The sequence below is a fragment of the Pleurodeles waltl genome, chromosome 11, assembly GCF_031143425.1.
Source record: "Pleurodeles waltl isolate 20211129_DDA chromosome 11, aPleWal1.hap1.20221129, whole genome shotgun sequence".
NCBI lineage: Eukaryota > Metazoa > Chordata > Amphibia > Caudata > Salamandridae > Pleurodeles > Pleurodeles waltl.
In genome coordinates, this window is record NC_090450.1 from 739,615,926 (window position 1) to 739,637,064 (window position 21,139).

The following is a 21,139-nucleotide window of genomic DNA, read 5'->3' on the forward strand; positions in this document are numbered from 1 at the left end:
TTGTATGGAGGGGCTGCAGGAAGGGAGTTGCCTCCGGCGACAAGGGTGGTGCTGGAGGTATGGGAAAAAGCAAAAGGGGCTACAGGCTGGGGAAAGAACAGATTAACTTTGGAAAAAACATTGTGGCAGGGCACCTACTTACCGCAGGTCGTAGCCTTGCAGGGATTTGTGGCCTTGGATCTGGTGGGCATTTCGGCTCTAGGAGATATATTGGAGAACGGAATACTGAAATCCTTCCAAGATTTACAAAGGGCCTTCACATTACATTGCATGCAGTTCTTTAAATACCTACAGCTTCGGCACGCCCTGATGCCCACTCTTCGGGCGAGTCCGGGGGTGCCGGAGTTTTCCTCTCTAGAGGCTAAACTTTTGCTGACACAGATGATAGACCACAAACTATCACAGATATACAAAATGCTTCTCAGGAATGTGCCAGACCCCATGGAGATGGTGCGCAGAGCATGGGAGAAGGACTTGGGGGATTTAGATGATGACGACCGGAGGGAGACCTTGGAAGCACCCAAGGAAGCAGCTATAGCGCCAAGGTTCAGGCACATTCAGTTCAAATTGCTGCATTGCACTTATTATACCAGAGCCAGGCTTCAACGAATGGGACTTCTGACCACCAGCGCCTGCCTGCGCTGTGGGGAGATACTGGTGAATGTCATCCATACATTCTGGAACTGCCCTGCTCGCTCCGGTTTCTGGGGAAGGATTCTGAGACAACTGGAGGGGGTTTTGGGCTGTAAGATCACAAGAGATCCCAAACCGATCCTTCAGCACGTCACTGATGGGCTAGGAGGCACACGATATTAAAAAGCTCTCCTGTGACTAGGGTTGGTGATGGCCAAAAGAGATATCGCTCAGGCCTTGAAGGCGACACACGCCCCCTCCACTGAGGTGTGGGCTCAAGGCATGGACTTTTGCATGGGACTGGAGAAGCCCATATACACAGCAAGAGGATGCCCTTAAAAACACTATATAATTTGGACGGGTTGGGCTGAGCCCCAGGGGATGCATCTGGATCCTGTTCCGGATGACCCATGGACTCCTAATAATTAATGCAGGGCACTCATTGACACGGACACGAGGAAGCATCACTACAGATTGGGGGAGAGCGGGGACATATTGTCTTTGGTGTATGGAATTTCTCATTGTTTGTTCCAAGGCACACCGTTCAATGATACTGATGCTCAATGTTGCAATGTTTATTAGTGTTCGCTTTAATTGTAGGTGGCCTAAAGGCCATGATGTAACTGAACGGGAAAAGCTAATCAAAAGGTTATTTAATCAGAATGATATGGGAGTGAAATAATAGACTTGTGAAAAAAGAGGGCTCTGACAGGACACATATTCCATCTTGAAAGAGGTATTCCTTCAGCCAGGCACTTTTATGGTTTGAAGACAAACAACTGGCTAACCCCATCACACACAAGTGAAGACAGACTTAGTTGATTTTACACACTAAGGACCTGGCAAATTTCTTACTAATGATCTTGTAACTAAATGTCACGAATCAAGTTTGAGCCTTGCGTTCCTATCTAAGCACCAACCACAGTGAGACTAATTCACAAAGGTATTTTCAACCATTAATGCACACTTACGCCTGCTACTATTCACAAAATGATCCCCAACAGGTGCCAATCATTTTATAATTATATTATTTGCACTATGACGTGGCACAACTATGTAGATGTAAATCGCATGTAATGGGGGGAGTGGGAGTAACACGGTGTGGTTTGCTTCATGAGTTTGTGAGCGCCCACAAACATGTTAGTTTGTCATCTGTTAAAGTCTTTAAGATTTATTTGTGCAGAGGGCTGGAAAAAACGCCCTTCAAGGAAAGGAAACGGAACACCTCAAATTTGGAGGAGGTGCATGGAAAAGAGTTTCTCCGCATAGGGTAAAGAAAAGAGAAAAAATTTGCAATTGCATACCTGGATTTGCATTTCCTAATATGCAATCCTACTGCGCACACAATTACACACGGGGGAAAAAATTCTCACTCCTGAAAAAGCTACATGACTTTTCTAGGACTAAAGGTGTCTGCTTTAACGTTAAGGTAATAAAGGCTCGCTCAGAGGTCACTTTAAACATATCACCCTAAAAGCAGGAAATCGTATCCCGATTTTGACTGGCAACCACAGCTCTCATATTAATAATCAATAAATCACAGAATGACATGTCACAGAGAACTAAAGTGATTTGTACAGTAAAACAATGTGGGAGGAAGATAGTACCTGATCTCAGCAACTCTCCCCAAAGCCCTACACAAAAGCTACTGTCCACTGATCCTGTAATCATTTGAACAGCCCTGGACTTTTAGCAAGCTAAGTGTTCCTACATGCGACAATGGCAGTCTCAATATTCTTGCCTTTGGCGTTTGAGAGCTCAGAGAGAACTAGTTTGGTGTCCACTGCCAGCAGGCCAAGAGAACTTGAAAGTGGTATCCACTCCTTTTCCTGGTATTGATGTAGAGTTTGACAATGTACTACCAAAGCAAGCAGTCTGTTTCAGCCAATAGCACAGGGCCTTCGTTTATGTAATCATGACCAGAGGTTAACTAATAGTGTTTTATTGCATGTGGGTCATGTAACTGCAAAAACATTCCAAGACCGTAATATTATTGTAGGCGGGCCACTCATAGTGGCTACATATGGGTTGTAATCGCCCACTGACACCTAAGAAGAGCTAACCTCTGCAAATATAAAGTTATTTACAGGAAGCAGATGGAGGCCTAATGTCTCTAAGGTGAGACAGGGCCTGAATCTAATAAATACCTGTAAGCTTACCCTTGGTGGAGATAGAGACACATTTTAGGCCAGCAGATAGGTCCGGTGCTCCTCGGCAGGCGCGTTCTAAGCTGTTGTGCTGTTTTGCTAGCTGTTCGATGGTCTCTTCCAGGCGAATTCGTTGCTCACGTTCATGTTGCAAGACACGGTGCCATTTCCGACTGTGAGTCTCCGCTAACTCCAAGAAGTCGCGGCATGCCTGCAAATGGTGGAGTAAGTATACAACACGAATTAGTATCATTAAGACCATCACCGAAGCATAACATCTTGTTAGATATTTGCGTGCACTTAAATGAGGCATGCTCTGACTAAATGCTATAAAAGACGTCATAAAAGAAACTCAAAGCAACTCCGTTTTAAAACACTACTTCAACACTAAATAGAAGCAGTGCTTAATTTGTGCTTGTTGTTTCCGGTGCTGAGCACCGGCACTTATTTTTGAGGGCTGGGGCTTATTCTTCTGTCTCAAGCCATTTGCTGCGAGCAAAAGACAGATATGGAGAGACTGAGGAAAGGAAAAACGAAAAAGCGTCACAAAGGCAGAAAGAAGAAAACTGCAAGAGTGAGCTGAAGGGGCAGGGAGTGGCTTTATATGGATTAAAGAGGCCCGAGATGGCTTCAGGATTACGCCCTCAGTATTCCCTAGTCGCACATTTAATTGCACCAGCCGCGAGTTTCAGAAGAGGGTTTTGGGCACCGGCACGTTTTTATTTACAAAGTAAGCACTGAATAGAAGGACATGCTTACATTTATCACATGTTTAATTAATTTAATTTTTGGGACCTCCATCGTCTGTGTGTGGGTGTATGAGTGTGTGTGTGTTTTTCCGAGGGGTTTAATGTTGGGAGCAAGGGTCAACAACTCGCCACATGCCGTGTAGAATTGACTGAGAAATGAAAAACGTCCACTCGCACTTTGGACAAATTAAGGATGAAATTATTAATATTGGTTACGATAGGAATATTATATAGTGATCTTCTAGAATTATGTGATTACAAGACTAATTATTTGCAAACTACATACATTTTATTTAGAAAGCATAATAACAGTACATTATCATAATGCAATTGAACAAAAAACATAACTACATGAAAAACTTAGTAGCTACAACTTTAGTACAGACCACACCATCAATCACTGAAACACATTCCAGGGAGGAAGGGAGCACTGGGCCTGCGAGGAGCTATAATGACACGACTCCAGGTCCAATAGGAGCCCTTCAGGGGTTCCCACCTCCTGTTTTATCAGATCCCACTCCCAAATCCTCCTTTCCTTTGCAGGTGGAAATGAGATACACATATGAAGCAAAAGATGATGGGTTCTGTGGCTCTTTTCTCCACAAATACCCACAGCAACCCAAGTGGGGTCTGAGTGGCTTCATTAGTCATGCCAGAGGCCACACTGTGACCCCACTGAAACCAGTAGCGGGAAAAGGCACTGGCTGCAATTAATATCGTCAATTATTATTTTAATAAATGTTGGGAACATTGTGCTTTACACAGTGTACTTAATTTAGGCCGGTGTTTGTCAGTTCTCAGCACTGGGGCTTATTTCTAAACACCAGCACTTATGTGAGTACACTACATGGTGATGCTCTCTACCTATTTTTGAGCATACATATACAGAAGTAGCACTTTCAGGCGTTCCCTAAAGGTTGGTGTGATCAGGAACTGTCAAAAATGTCATAATCGTTGAAGTGTAATGATTACTAAGTAAAGTTGTCACTGGCATTTGGCAACAGTGGGAGGAACTGTGGGTGGAGTCAACTGTTGTATTAGACCTTGGGCCCTGGAACTTACATTTTTACACATTAATCAAGTGTTTCTCACACTTGGAGAGATCAAATAACATTTTTTTTTCTTATCTGGGCTAGTCTTGCTTCTGGAAGTTCAGTAATAAGGCACAGTTAAGTTAAAAGTAATCCACAATTACCCATAGAAAATATTTTTGAATTGGACCACAGGTGTCTGAGGATGCCTCTGCATATGTACAGTATTAGACCATTTTATCACTGATGTACTATCTGATGTCATTAATCTTATCTGTGATTACCTGGGTTTTATAATAAGCAGTGAAGGGACTCAGCTAGGGAAGTCTTGCTAACTTAACTGGTGTATTTTACTTATGAGGTTTGTTTAGCAACCTTAGTATCCCCCAAACATATTTTTACTGTGAGATAAGTGTTTTCTTTTTCTTTTTTACACAGGACGGCTAAATTTGCTGGCTCTGTAGCTTTTTAGTGATGTACTAAAAAGAGAAAGAATGCTGCCTGTGGCCTTAAGATTGGTCACTGGTCTACTAAGTGCTGCATTATTATAGTTCGTTGACCATTTTACCACTGACTGCGAAGTATGTGGACCTTGGTTTTTCAGGAGGCGCACTGCAAGATGCATAACATCTCAGTGACCTACGGGTCTACTGCATGCACTGAAGCAGAAGGTGCTGTGTGGCAGCGGTCTACTTAATGGCTGTCAGGGGCTACAATTGAGAAGCACTATTTATTGTGCAAAATGTGTTTTAGAAGGAAAAGGTTCTGCTGTAGTCCTGTTTGGTTGAGCCTCTGGGTACAGTAACACCCGATGGGGGTCAAATAATCACGAAGATTTGGTGTCAAGCATGGTTAAAAGAACTGCACATCAAAGTTCCCTCTAAGTATGTGGGTGGCAACAGAATGTCTGCGGTTGGAGTTCCTTAGTAGTATGTGTGTACGCTCAGGATGCTTTGTCGGGCTCTATTCACATGACAGAAATCTACTTTGGCAACATAACCTCACCGTTTAGTGGAGTTGGAAATGGTGCACCAAGACTGACATGAGAATGTAGGATTTGAACCTCAACACACGCTTTTCTTATCACAATCCCAGGCAGATGGGAGATGGCAATTTCAGTAACAAAAATACCACTTGTGTATTCAGGCATCAGCAAACCCAAGATTGCTGCCTGTTCAACTGCTCCTGTGCGGGACTCATAGAGAACAAGGATGCCTTTGAAAAGGAGTGTGAATATACAGATGTCTTCGTTGAGCTGCATATCTGCATTCCCACAGTCCTTTGCTGTCCTCTGGTCTTGTTCTTGGGCGAGGATGGTATCGGAGTTATCAGTCATAATTCACTCTCGCTAAAGAAGTCTTTTTACATGAAAAGCTCGACATGTGCCTCAGTGTTTAACTCGGTTGCTCCTCTTCCTCGCTGTTTCACTGCTTCCTCCATGGTATTTTATTGCTGAATCGTTCCTGTTCGTTATGAAGAGATCTGTAAACATTGTGGCTAGGTGGGCGCCATATAAATACCGCAAATAAATAAAAAGTACATCTGAAAGCATTTTCTCTTTTCTGCTATCTGCAGAGGAAAGCTGTGTGTTTGTTCTCAGTTAATGTGCAGATTCCCAACCTCCTGGTAGGCGGCATCAACAGAGCAGTGCTGCAAAATGTCGTCTTCGGCCCCCCACCCCCCACCCGCATTGGGCCTGCGCTGATTGGGGCCCCTGAGGTGATGGAGGGCCCCTGAACGTTGGAGACCACCCTGCACTTCAGGGGCACGCGTTAGGCTCCTGCAACAGAAAGGCAGAGTGTATGCCACAGAGCAGAGCTGCAGGAACTTAGAACCGCTATCAGTGTTGGACTGGCCTTTCAAGCAGTCTGGCACCACCAGATGGAAAGTACAAGTAAGCGAGCCATTTATTGTAGTGCCAAGGGCCACGGCAGGATAAAAAAACAGCCCCCAATCTGGCATTTCCAAGCTGACCCATGCGGCAGTGCCAAACTGCCGTGAAAGGCCAGTCCTGTACTGACCGGTATGTAATAGGCTGCGGTTTTACTCACCACTCGTTCTAAAATTCATTTCAAATACAAACTTTGGCTTATAGGAAACCATAGGATTCTTCTTGCATCGGCAATGCCAAAACAACCCATCGCTTTGCAAAGGGCACTATCATGCAATTTTTCAAAGCGCTTTCGGCGTTTCACGGAATTGATTTGCCACAAATCCATACCAACTTCTTCACATGAGCAGAGGGCTGGACCTATATGGGAGAAAGCATGCCTGCCGTGAGCCTAGAACAGTTTAATTATTATTGAATGTGAAGAGACTGCTGTACGCGTAAAGCATGCTGAAAATACTAAGCTGTCGGAGGATGGTTTGCACACTGTAACACATGCATCTATAAAGAATATCACTATCTGTTTGTTTGAGTCAGTCATGTATTATGATGAATGCATACTGGTAGTAATTCCAGAACTATCATATGCTGTGGCGAGGAGCCTAGTAATCAGAAGAACTTACACTCATGACTATGAAGGTTGATTGATACCAGTAAATACCACTTATTTTCTACTTTCACATTTGATAAATATGTTATATACTAATTTGGCAAATATGAAAGCATGTATTAAAATTGCTAAAATGTTGATTGATACCAGCGACTGACATTCATTTTGAATTTTCAAATGTTATAACTGTGTTCTACACCATTTTTACAACTCTTATGAATATTATTTAAACACATTATGTGTGAAAGACCAAAATGTCTAACTGGAGAGAACTTTATTCGTAGAGGACAAGTGTGTATTTTATAATTAAATAAACATAGTGAAAAAGTGCTGGAGCCTACTATAAACATCTTTTTTTATGTACTGAAAGATTTGTTTGCCTCAAAATCTGCAAAGCCAGCTTGTATGTGTATCACACAATACACTACGCAGGGGAGATGTCACGAAATAAATTGCTTAATGTTTCCTGAAGGAAAAAACATTGTAAATCGCAAAATGTATTTGTTTCTGCGAGAAAACATGTATTTTTCCTGGAAAGTCAAGAAATCATCCAAAGCCTGAAAACGACTCAATTATTCACAGGAAATGCTTTGAAAATCAGATGGGGAAATTCAGGAATAATTCACATATAAAACAGGCATAAGACAAAATAACTCACAGAAATATGGGCCATATGTATGAAAACATGAGCTTGCGAATCGCAAATAGCGATTTTTAAGAAATCGCTATTTCCGAGTCGCAATTGGCCATGTAACAAAATTGAGATTCGGAATTAGCGATTTCTTAAAAATCGCTATTTGTGGTTTGCGAGGCCCATTTACCGAATCGCAATTTGCATTCTCGCAAATTGCGATTTTTTTGCGATTCGGTATAAAATCGCAAAATGCGAGAAAGTTCGAGATTGCACACCTGGAGGAGCCTGATGACATCACCAGCAGGAAATGAGTCATCCCAGGCAGTTTCAGGTGCCACACCCAAACCAGCATCCAGAGAGGGAGCAGCCCAGCCACACAGAGCAGCACTCAGAAGGAGCCAGCACACCTAAGCCAGGATGGAGACCCCAGGCCAAGGACAGGAGAAGACTGAAAGGAAGCGCAAGCTTAAATTCAGTGAACAGGAGCTTGAGGTCCTGACTGAGGAGGTGGTGAGGAGCCATGACCGCCTGTTCGGAAAAAGCTCACTCAAGGTTCCTGAGAGTGAAAAGAGAAGATTATGGCTGGACATACAATCCAAAATCTGCGCCATTGGAGTGGCACAGCGCTCCATCGAAGAAATAAAAAAAAGGTGGTACGACCTGCGCTCAAGTGCAAAGGAGAGGGTGGCAAGGAGACTTGCGGAGGCCAGGGGTACAGGTGGCGGACCACCAACAGAAGCACCATCAACACCATTGGAGGACCTGGTGGAATCTACACTCCTCCCTGAAGCTGCACCAAGTACCAGCCAAGGTAAGTGCAATGAAGTTTAGGAACCCTATATGTGTATGCACAAAAGCCCCTTAGGAATTAGCATGTAATGTGAAGCAGTGTGTGAAGTAGTCCAGTCCACATCTTAGAAGCAGAACAACAATGCATTATGGGAGTGGCAGTCCACAAACTAGTACAGACAGTAGCATAACAATGTAATGAAGTATAGTGACACCCAAGGTAACACAACACACACAACACCGTGTAGAGCAGTACCTGTACCTTTATTGCCATTTTCTGACAGATAATGTAACATACAGAACTGACATGCTGCATATTGTTGTTGCAGGTGGGCCAGGCCCAGCAGCCACACAAAGTACATGTGTAGGAGAGACGGACACCCATCAGCCCTCGGATACAAACACCAGTGGGTCCCTCCACATGTCCACTGTCCGACGCAGGCCCAGGGCACTGCCACTGCCAGAGTTCAGCGGCAACTCTGATGAGCACTTGGAAGGGCCAAGCACACCGTCAGCAGCAGACAGGCGCAGCCAGAGTCTGGAGGGAAGGGGTCAGCCAACACAAGCACCACGCAGGATTGCGACTGAGTCCCGGGCACAACATCATGAGGCAGGTGAGGCTCCGTCCTTATTCGGGGGCCTTGAAGCTGCTATGTTGCAGCAGCAGCGTCTGCAAAATAAGCGGATCCTCAGTTTAGACAGAAACCTGCGAGTACACAACCCAAACATGATGGGCCTGCATCGCCAACTGGACGCACTCAATGGCAATATCATACAGCTGCGTGAGAGACAGGTGCAGGCTTCAGAGGACACCAGGGACCTAACAAGTGCTGTCCGTTACCTCTGCCAGGAGCTGCGCAATGAGAGGGTTAGCCGGCGCAGACAGGAACACAGATTCCGGACAATGTTTGGCAGCTACTGCAGGTCCTCCAACAGAATGGCTACTTCTACTGCATTGATCGCCCGTCGCGCAGTGGCGGCGCAAGTGGAGGCTCCACATAGCAGCAGGGACGTTATCCAGGGACTAAATCAAATCACAAATGCGATAGAACACATAATGGGACAGAGATCTGCCACTCCAAGTGAGGTACCCTTGGGGGACACTGAGGACAGTTCAAGCCTCAGCAGTGTTGCCGTACCAGCAGCAGACACCAGACGGCGCAGTGGCAGGCACAGCACTGCCACTGAAGGTGACAATAGAGGTGCCAGTGACTTAACTGGGCACCCGAGTGGTGTGCGTGGGAGAGAAAAGTAACTCTTGCCGCCATTAGACTGCTGTTGCCACTATGAGGGAATAGTGCATGACTCTGGTCATTATTTTTTTTCCGTTTGTGACATCACCTGTTTCATTTATTTCTCAATCATACATTACCTGACGTAAGGTAATAAATTTATATCACTACAGGTACAGTTGTCAGTGGATTTGTGTCATTAATACTCACGTCTGAAATGGTTGTGTGTGATGTCGGCACGCCTTTGCCTTCCCTCTACTGCACTGGTCCTTTCTGCTGGCTGTAGAGGTGGTATGGGATCGTCATCCTCATCTGATTCAGTGTCACTGATCTCTATAGGTATGCCCCTGGTTGTAGCTATATTGTGCAAGATTGCACAAGTAGCCACTATTCTACATGTGGTCTCTGGACTGTACTGTAGTGCACCTCCACTTTTGTGGAGGCAACAGAAGCGACTCTTCAGCAGGCCAAATGTGCGCTCCACCACGTTGCGGGTTGCCCTGTGTGCTGCATTGTATCTCTGTTCTGCTGGTGTTGTGGGATTGAGGTAGGGCGTCATCATGTAGGTGCGCAATGCGTAGGCACTGTCTCCTGGAAGGAGCATAGGGTACAATGAGTAAGTGAGCCATCTGACGTCACTACTGCATAAATGCACCAGTGTACAGAGGGAAAATACCTAGTAGATATCCTTTACCAAACTCCCCAGCTAGCAGTCTTGTGTGAATGCCGCTGTGGCGAAAGATGTACGAATCATGTGTGCTCCCTGGGTACCTGGCAACAAGATCAGTTATGATATAGGAGGCATTGCATATCACCTGAATATTCATGGAATGTTGGTATTTACGGTTTCGGTACACATACTCTGTGGCTGATGGTGGACAGATTGCCACATGTGTGCCATCTATGGCACCTAGGACGTGGGGGAACTGTGCTATCTGGTAAAACTCTATTTTTGTCTGCTGTATTTCCTGTGGGGTCTGGGGGAATCTGATGTACTGTTGGAGTTTGCTTAGCATGGCGTTGATAAATGCATTAAAAATCTGGAGAGGGTACTCTGTGAAACCCCTCCAGCTGCTGCTATGACCCCTTGATAGCTCCCTGAGGCGAGTAGGTGTAGGGAGCATAATACCTGCACATGGGTGGGGATGCTATGAGTCCTATGTGTTCTGCGCTGCAGTATGGGTTGTAGCTCAGCTATCAGATCAAGTATTATGGCTGAGTTCAACCTATACCTCTCATATACTTCCTCCTCTGTCAGGTCAAAAAGTGTAATGCGCACTCTGAAAATGCGCTCCTGTCTCCTCCTCCCTCTCCTCAAACCTGCCAAGATCCTCATCCTCCTCGCCATTACGTAGAGTGCAGCCATTGTGGAAAAGTGTCTGAGGCATTCTGGGCCTCTTTATATAGGTTGCACCTGGCTACCACCTGGTTTCACTTAGTGGTATTTTGCATGTGCAAAATGCCATTCTGCGAAAAATCGTAATTTGCGATTTTTTGATGCATCTATTTGCGAATCACATTTTGCGCCTCGCAATTTCCTACTGGGAATACCGAATCGCAAAATGCGACTCGCAAAACCAGGTTGCAACGCAAAAAAACGAAATTTTTGCGATTTCTTATTTTTGGTCTGCGAATGCCTTTCATGCATCGCAGACCACGTTTTTGCACTCGCAAACGGCCGATTTTTGCGATTCGCACCGTTTGCGAATGCAAAAACTTTTGATACATCTGGCCCAAGATTTTTAAATCAGGGCTTTAAAATCCAAATCTGAAATTGGACTGTATGGATCAAAAAGCTGGAGTGTTATGTCAGAATGTGAAAGTGACAAAAAAGGACTCTGCTGAGGCCTGCCTATATCTGTGGTGCTGCGATACAACATACATCTGACAAAAACAATATTTCTAGTGCTTGTCTTGCATCACAGATATGTTTGTTCCGTGGCCAGTAATGCAAATTGATATATATGTACTGACTAGTGTCTCAAGGCTCTGCTGATTATAAAACGTGAAGACAATAGTCAAAGGAAAAGAAGTCACTCAAATAAAGGGCAACTGTTAATGGAAAAAAATCAGTAAAAATTCCCAAACGGGAGTGGAAAGGAAGGCCTCTGACGGCCTTTGGATGTGAATTGTGGGACGCCTGGTTTGGAATGTTTGCCCTATGAATGAAATACTAGTGGAGTATAAAAAACTTAAATGTAGTATTAAATTAGAGCGCTGGGTTTTATGGTATTTTTATGTACGTATTTACGTGGTATTTGTAAAGCACAAACCTAGCCTAAAGTGAAGCACTCTACAATGTCAAAGACATACGTACAGTCAACAAGTGACTGGAGAGGTAGATAGGCTCCAACAGCAGAAGTAAAATGTTACTTTGATAATGTGATACACAGGGATGTTGTGCTAGGTCCCGAGTATAAAGATGAGTTCCTTGTTTTATTTTTTTCACCCTTTTTAGTCTCCAGCCTGATTGTGCCCTGGCTGTGGGTCTGCAGAGAACCACTGGCGATGGTGAGGTAATAAATCAGATATGTGGTGGTATCATCGAGACTGCTTTCTAGATGATGATGCTGGTTCTGAAGATGGCTAGGGGAGCCAGTGGAGTTCCATCAGGGTGGAAGCTGATGTAGTCATATTTCTTCAGTGACTGGATCAGGAGTGCTAAAGCATGTAGGATGCAATTAAGGGATAGATTATGCGATTTGTATTTCCCTGTGGATTCAGCCATATTTATTTTTTGTTCATTTTATTGCTATTCATTTTTGTTCTGTGAACTATTATATTAGCGCATTAATTTAACTGAAAAATATACACTGATGCCCTTTGATATAGATTAGGTTTTAGTGCCATAAATATCCATATACAAAAAAAATCTAAAAATTGTAATGTAATGACTCGACTTCCTCACTTGTGTGTCAAGTTGTGTGCCATGTGCCCTAACTTCTAGGGATTGACTCACAGAGAACAGTGTTGGTAATCCCTACTCTGCCTATAATTTACTGGTCTATAATGCACTGGTCAACATGTTTCTCGCTGTGCTAGTCATTAGGATCTAGGTGTGATTCATCAGGACCTAAAAAAACAATCAACCTAATCCTCACAGTCATGTTGGACACATACCATGTGATATTTTGATGACATGTAAATTAGAGCAGGAACCCTCCTCGAAATAGAAGGATGGGCCCAATGGGGATAACCACGGGCTTGCGTGGTTCAACAAATCTATTAATTTGGAGGAAGACCGAAACCCACTGCAACACCTACCCCAGCTCCCCGCAGATGGGCTGCCAGAGCACCTTCGGGCCCACTTCCAAGGGTCCAGGACTGGCAGGATAGGACTCACAGTTGCAGAGTCCAGATGCTGGTTAAGAGAGATTAGCCCTTGGAGTCACTCTGGTGGTCCTGGGTACAGGTTGCAGGTCCAGTCCTTCTCACCCAGGTAATAGGGTCACAAGGCAGCAGGGCAGTGGTCCTTCGGGGAAGCAGTCCACCAGAGTAGCAGTGCTTTAAGCAGCACAGCAGTCCTTCTTCCTAGTAGGGTCTCCAACAGGTCCAGAAGTGTACCAAAGAAAGGGTGCCTGAGGGCCAATATTTATACTTGGTGCTTCTTTGAAGTGGGGTACATTTCTAGAGGATTTCCTTTTAAGTGTTCAGTTTTCCTGTCTCCCCTGCCCTGGACTAACTATAGAGGGTATGCAATCCTTTGTGTGAAGGCAGGACACAGCCTATTCAGGTGTAAGTGTCAACACCAGGACAGTGCGCGCTCTACGGGCATCTAGACTTCAAAAAACCAACACTCGCAAGATAATGTAATTTATGCATTGTGATGATATGTTATTGTTTAACCTTTTGCATTGCAGAATTCCATCCAAAAGATTCATTTTTAAGGTGCTTATAAATACTGTACATTTGCAATGTATTGCTGCAGACATTCGGAGTTTGTTAGGGTGTGGTCCCTTTCCAGGGCCTTCTAGAGACTTTCCCTGCAAAATGCCTGGGCATGGTTCTAGGCTGGGCCAAGACTCTATAAAAGAGAGTCAGCCCAACTTCCAGTGCTCACTATTCAGAGGTCCCGGTGCAGAGCAGTAACTTCTTCCTGAGCTCCTGTCCCAGCGGCCTATTTGGATTTTCCAGTCTTCTGCACTCATCTCTCATTGGTGATCACTGTTTCCAGGCGGTAAGACGGTGTTTGGACATTTTCCAACACCGTAATTGAGAATTTTCATATTCTTGATTTTAATTCTTAAATAAATAACAGATTACTTGTGCGTTGCCATTTTTTGACATTTGTATGGTAGTTTGCAAATAGGGAGGACGCGCAATTTATTCCATAAAGATTTGACTTCGTTATTACATTGTTGTTCATTGCGCGCTGATATTTCTTGACATTTACATGATGTTTTACGAGTTGGCAAGACGTGCAACTCGTTTCATGAGCATTTAATTTTGTTGTTCATTGCGCGCTACCTTTTCTTGACATTTACATGGTGGCTCACTTCTCGTGTGTAATTCATGCTGTTCATTGTGCGCTACCATTTTCTGGCATTTACATGGTGGCCTTCGAATCGGCAACACGCGCAATTCTTTCCTTGAGTGTTTTTTCATGTTATTCATTCTGCGCTACCATTTCTTGGCATTTGCATGGTGGCATTTGAATCGACAAGACGCGCGATTTTTTTCCTGAGTGCTTTTCATGTTGTTCATTGTGCGCTACCATTTCTTGGCATTTGTATGGTGGCATTTGAATCGGCAAGACGCGCAATTCTTTCCTCGTGTATAAATAATGTAAATTACTGTGCGCTACCATTCTAAGACATTTTCTTTGTAGCATTTCAAGTTGACACGTCGCGTGATTTATTCCTTGAATCTACGTTGTGTGATTTCATGGTGCACAATCCTTTACGGTGTTTAATACTCATATAAAAATCTGCACTGTGCGCAATTCCTTTCCAATGTTTTTTCTGAGATGAACACAACAATACCAGAGTTCTAGATGTAATGCTGTGTGTTCCTGATATGTATTCTTAAAAGGAGATTCATATGGTTGTTTAGAAATTGCTCAGAGTGTTTTTCTGATTCTCATGCTAAAGAAAGTACTTGAATCTGAAAGTCCTATTTAACTTTTCCTGTTTCCTCCTCAGGTATTCGGTCATCTAAAGCCTAGTCAGTTTTAGGACTATTCTAGGGTTGTTCATGTTTTTTTGGAAAAGACGAAGCTTAGAGTTGTAGCATGGTACTGATTTCATGAGATGTAATTTTGATGTTGTGTTTTAACCTTTTGCTTCCTACAGGTCTCCTTCCCAGCTGTTCACGTCCTAATCCCCTTTTCCCCACTTGGACTCTCTTAGTCTCTGTGATAAATCTAATCAGAGTATTGGAGCTGTCTTGTGGTGGAAGTGTTGGGAACGTGCACAGACCCCGAGGATCTGGTGGCTCTGACAGAATAGTGAGCCCACGAATTATTATCCTCCTGGTTTGTGTATGTTCTCAGCATGGCCACACTGGACGAGCTAGTCAAGGCTATCACCCAGCTCCAGTCAGAAGTGGTATCATCAAAGGATTTGACAAATAGTCTAGCTGAGAGGGTGAGTCAGTTACAGAATAAGGTTGAGAAGAAAGAACAAAGTCCCACAGGTGTGTCTTGGCCAGGTACTTCTTCTCAGACTTCTGGAGGTAATCCGACTAACATTTCCCTCAATGTTCCTTCAGCCATTCCTTTAGCTCCCCCAGAACGCTTCGCAGGTGATCCCTTGAAAGCGCAATCTTTTCTGGTTCAAGTGGAACTTCACTTCACTTGCAGACCACATACTTTCCCCGATGCCCAGTCTAAAGTAGCTTTCTTGTTGTCATATCTGTCTGGAGATGCAGCTACATGGGCTATTCCTCTTGTGCGTAAAAATAGTCCCCTGTTGTACAACTGGAAAAATGTTGTTTGTGAATTTGAGAGAGTTTTCGATCGTAGAACTGTAACACAGTCAGCAGATCGTGAATTATTAGACTTACGCCAAGGGAATCAGGACTTAGTGTCATATTTAGCCAACTTTAATCGGCTGGTCGCTGAGACATCCTGGCCTGAAGAAAAAAAAGCGGCCTTGTTTTACAGGGGACTCAAAGAGGAGCTAAAAGACATCTTAGCGCAAATCGACCCACAACCTGCAAACTGTCAAGATTTAATAAACCTTGTCTTGAGGCTTGATCATCGTTTAAATGAACGAAAAGGAACGCGTAAAAAGACTGAAAAACATTCTTGGCATGCTCATGATAACAAAGACTCAAGAACTCCGAGAGAAAGAACGCCGGAACTGATGGAAATTGGAACCATCAGGAGACCTTTGACCAAAGATGAAAACGACCTATGCAGAAAAAATGGGCAATGTCTCTATTGTGGGCGGAAAGGTCATTTCGCCAAAGATTGTCCAATCAAAACAAAGAGCAAGCGAGGCCCAGTTCAGAAAGTTGCAACCAATGCATCAGTCGAGTCAGAAAATCTAAAGCACCCAAGTTGCAGAGAAGGGTTGCTCTTGGGTGTCACCGTGGATCCTTCACAATCCAAACATCTAAAATTGGGAATAAGAGTTCAGGTCAAGAAAAAGACCTATTTCAAGAAGGCTCTAGTCGACTCTGGGGCTACCAGAAACTTTGTTGACGCCCAATTGGTTGGTGCATGGGGGATCCCATGTATTGAAAAGAAGACCCCAGAAACCATCCAGGCAGTTGATGGAAAACTCTTGACTGGAGGTCCAATAACTCTTCAGACTGCCCCCTTGACAATAATTTGTGAAGGTAAAAATCAAAGAAAGAAACATAAAGAGGAACTCATCCTTGACGATCCATGCTCCCCAGTATGGGATCATCTTTGGCTTGCCATGGTTAACTCATCACAATCCAGAGATTAATTGGGCAGAACGAAAGATCGTGTTCTCATCAGTGCTATGTAAAGAACATTGTCTCCAAAGAACTCAAGAATCGGAAGTTCGCCATTCTTACATAGCTACCGCCGCAGAGAAAGAAGTTCAGTTGCCCAAACAGTATTCGTCTTATGAAGATGTATTTGATGAGAAGGAAGCAGAGAACTTACCTCCTCATAGATCTTATGACTGTCAAATTGATCTAGTCCCAGGGGGGATACTTCCCAACTGTCGTGTGTATGCCCTGTCAGAACATGAAAATCAACATTTACGAAAATACTTGGATCAATTCTTGGAGAATGGTTTCATCCGCCCCTCTAAGTCTCCCACAGCTTCTCCTTTGTTTTTTGTTCCAAAAGCGAACGGAGAGCTTCAAACTTGTATCGACTATAGGGGCTTGAATAAAATCACCATCAAGAACAAATATCCTTTGCCTCTAATTCCGGTCTTACTGGAACAAGTAAAGAAAGCAAAAATCTTCACGGAGCTTGATCTTCGAGGTGCTTACCATTTGGTCAGAATGAGAGAGGGTGACGAATGGAAAACAGCATTCAAAACAAGATATGGCCTTTTTGAATACACCGTCATGCCTTTTGGTCTGTGCAATGCTCCAGCAGCATTTCAGTTTTTCTTAAATGACGTTCTTAGAGAGTACCTCGATATCTTTGCCATAGTTTACATTGATGACATTTTGATTTACTCAGACAATGAGAATGAACATGTTCAACATGTCAAGAAAATGTTGGCAGCCCTTCGTAAACACCATTTATATTGCAAGCTAACCAAGTGTGAGTTTCATGTTACCACAGTTGAGTTTTTTGGGGTTATCCTTACCCCTCAAGGTATGGTGATGGCAGAAAGGAAAGTAAAAGCCGTATCTGAATGGCCCATCCCAAAGACTGTTCGTGATGTACAATGTTTCCTGAGCTTTGCAAATTTTTATTGGAGGTTCATCAATCTTTTCTCCCAGACAGTGGCTCCAATTACTAAGTTATTAAGAAAGAAAGAAACATTTGTATGGTCCCCAGAAGCAGACCAAGCCTTTTCAACTTTGAAAGAAGCTTTCTCCACTGCCCCAGTCTTGACTCATCCAGATGCGGATCGACCTTTCATAGTGGAAGCTGATGCTTCAGATGTGGCGATAGGAGCAGTCTTATCACAACGAAACAAAGACACTGGTCAGCTTCATCCTGTAGCTTACATGTCTCGGAAGTTGAACGAAGCCGAACAGAACTATGGGGGTCATTCCAACTTTGACGGGCGGCGGAGGCCGCCCGCCAAAGTTCCCCCAACAGAATACCGCTACACGGTCAGAAGACCGCCGCGGTTATTCTGTGTTTCCCGCTGGGCTGGCGGGCGACCGCCAGAAGGCCGCCTGCCAGCCCAGCGGGAAACCCCTTCCCACGAGGAAGCTGGCTCCGAATGGAGCCGGCGGAGTGGGAAGGGTGCGACGGGTGCAGTAGCACCCGTTGCGATTTTCAGTGTCTGCATGGCAGACACTGAAAATCTTTTTGGGGCCCTCTTACGGGGGCCCCTGCAGTGCCCATGCCATTGGCATGGGCACTGCAGGGGCCCCCAGGGGCCCCACGATACCCCTCACCGCCATCCTGTTCCTGGCGGTCAAAAACCGCCAGGAACAGGATGGCGGTGAGGGGGTCGGAATCCCCATGGTGGCGCAGCAAGCTGCGCCGCCATGGAGGATTCCTCAGGGCAGCGGAAAACCGGCGGGACACCGCCGGTTTTCCCTTTCTGACCGCGGCCATATCGCCGCGGTCAGAATGCCCTTGGGAGCACCGCCAGCCTGTTGGCGGTGCTCCCGCGGTCGTTGAACCTGGCGGTCAATGACCGCCAGGGTCAGAATGACCCCCTATGTCATTGCTGAAAAAGAGCTTCTGGCGATTCGTGACGCCTTTAAAGAATGGAGACATAATTTGTTGGGAGCTAAATATACTGTCACAGTATATACTGATCATCGCAATCTTCAGTTCATGAGTTCTGCCAGACTTTTGACTCCTCGACAATTACGCTGGATGCTGTTTTTTTCCGAGTTTGATTTTGTGGTAACCTTCCGGCCTGGTAAAGATAATCGCAAAGCTGACGCCTTGTCCCACCAAGAGTCTACCACATTGCCTGCAGTTCAAACCTCCAGAGCTATCATTGCTCCTGACAAGGTCTTATGTATCATAAAAACAGAAGATTTCTTTGAAGACATCCGCAATTCATTCACTGTTGAAAAATGGCAGGCGTGGGCCCAAGCAGATCCGAAAAGATCAATCAAGCAAGGATTACCCTTTCACGATGCTCGTTTGTTCGTGCCCACTACCAAACTTCGCAAGATAGTGTTTCATTGGTTGCATGTTAGACCTACAGCAGGTCACCCTGGTACTCCTAAAACTCTTGAATTAATCCAAAGCTATTTTTGATGGCCTGCCTTAACAAAGGATGTAAAAACAATGGTAAACAACTGCGAAGTCTGTGCTCGCACTAAAACAAGTCATTCAAAACCGAAAGGGTTGTTACACCCACTCCCAACCCCAAGTTGTCCGTGGGTACACATCTCTTTAGACTTTATTACAGGTCTGCCAGTGGTTCAACATCATTCAGTAATTCTGGTGGTGGTAGATAGTCTCACGAAATATGGACATTTCATTGCCTGTAAGAAATTACCCACCTCTAGTGAACTGGCAACTATCTTACTGAATAGAGTGGTTAGTTATCATGGACTGCAAAAAGTGATCCTCTCCGAACGGGGATCGCAATTTGCCTCCAACTTCTGGAAGACGTGGTGTAAAACACTCCAAGTGACATCTACCCTATCTACTAGCCACCATCCTCAAACAGATGGTCAAACGGAGAGACTAAATCAGACTTTGAAGCAATACATACGTGCTTACGCTGAAAAAGCACTTACTTCATGGACATCAATGCTCTGGTTAGCTGAATTAGCCTACAACAACTCCTTCCACACTTCTACTGGCGTTACACCCTTCTTTGGTTTGTTTGGCTATCATCCTGACACCTTGCCCTTCACAATTCCTCAAGAAAGTTCTCTCACTCCAGCTGTGTCAGAAATCATTCAACATTTGCATCAAACTCAGAAATCGATTCAACAACATTTAGAAAAAGCCAAACAAAAATACAAAAAGCATTATGACAAGAAACATTGTGAGGGACCACAGTATCAACCTGGTGACAAAGTGTGGCTTTCCACAAAACATATAGACTTCAAGAAGCACATGTTCAACCCCAAATTTATAGGTCCTTACACTGTTCTTCAGCAAATCAATCCTGTGACCTATAAACTACAATTGCCAAAATAATTACGGATTCATCCAGTGTTCCATACTTCCCTCTTAAAAAAGGCAGTCCAAAAGGTCCGCCCTCATCCAGCTCCTGTTCTAGGACAGAGGGAAGAAGAATATGAAGTCAAGAAAGTGTTGGACTCTAAACTGAGAGGGCGTAACCTATGGTACTTAATCTCATGGAAAGGTTATGGCCCTGAAAATAATTCATGGGTTTCTGCATCTGATGTTCATGCTCCAGTACTTGTGAGACGCTTTCATCGTCTGAATCCAGATAAACCAGGCCCTAGAGCGTGCCTGGGAGACGGGAGTACTGTCAACACCAGGACAGTGCGCGCTCTACGGGCATCTAGACTGCAAAAAAACAACACTCGCAAGATAATGTAATTTATGCATTGTGATGATATGTTATTGTTTAACCTTTTGCATTGCAGAATTCCATCCAAAAGATTCGTTTTTAAGGTGCTTATAAATACTGTACATTTGCAATGTATTGCTGCAGACATTCAGAGTGTGTTAGGGTGTGGTCCCTTTCCAGGGCCTTCTAGAGACTTTCCCTGCAACATGCCTGGGCATGGTTCTAGGCTGGGCCAAGACTCTATAAAAGAGAGTCAGCCCAACTTCCAGTGCTCACTATTCAGAGGTCCCGGTGCAGAGCAGCAGCTTCTTCCTGAGCTCCTGTCCCGGCAGCCTATTTGGATTTTCCAGTCTTCTGCACTCATCTCTCATTGGTGATCCCTGTTTCCGGCGGTAAGACGGTGTTTGGACATTTTCCAACACCGTAATTGAGAATTTTCATATTCTTGATTTTAATTCTTAAATGAATAACAGATTACTTGTGCGCTGCCATTTTTTGACATTTTTATGGTAGTTTGCAAATAGGGAGGACGCGCAATTTATTCCATAAAGATTTGACTTTGTTATTACATTGTTGTTCATTGCGCGCTACCTTTTCTTGACATTTACATGGTGGCTCACTTCTCGTGTGTAATTCATGCTGTTCATTGTGCGCTACCATTTTCTGGCATTTACATGGTGGCATTCGAATCGGCAACACGCGCGATTCTTTCCTTGAGTGTTTTTTCATGTTATTCATTCTGCGCTACCATTTCTTGGCATTTGCATGGTGGCATTTGAATCGACAAGACGCGCAATTTTTTTCCTGAGTGCTTTTTATGTTGTTCATTGTGAGCTACCATTTCTTGGCATTTGTATG

General features: G+C 44.4%; 1 protein-coding gene across 4 annotated transcripts in view; it reads right to left on the reverse strand.

The window, feature by feature from the left end:
* OSBP2 (oxysterol binding protein 2) overlaps nucleotides 1–21,139 on the reverse strand; it is a 1,025,274-nt gene that overhangs the window by 378,324 nt on the left and 625,811 nt on the right. For all 4 annotated transcript variants that reach the window (XM_069214447.1, XM_069214445.1, XM_069214446.1 and 1 more), the window contains one exon: nucleotides 2,793–2,991. In XM_069214447.1, the coding sequence (XP_069070548.1) occupies nucleotides 2,793–2,991 (199 nt within the window). The remainder of the gene's footprint in view (nucleotides 1–2,792; nucleotides 2,992–21,139) is intronic.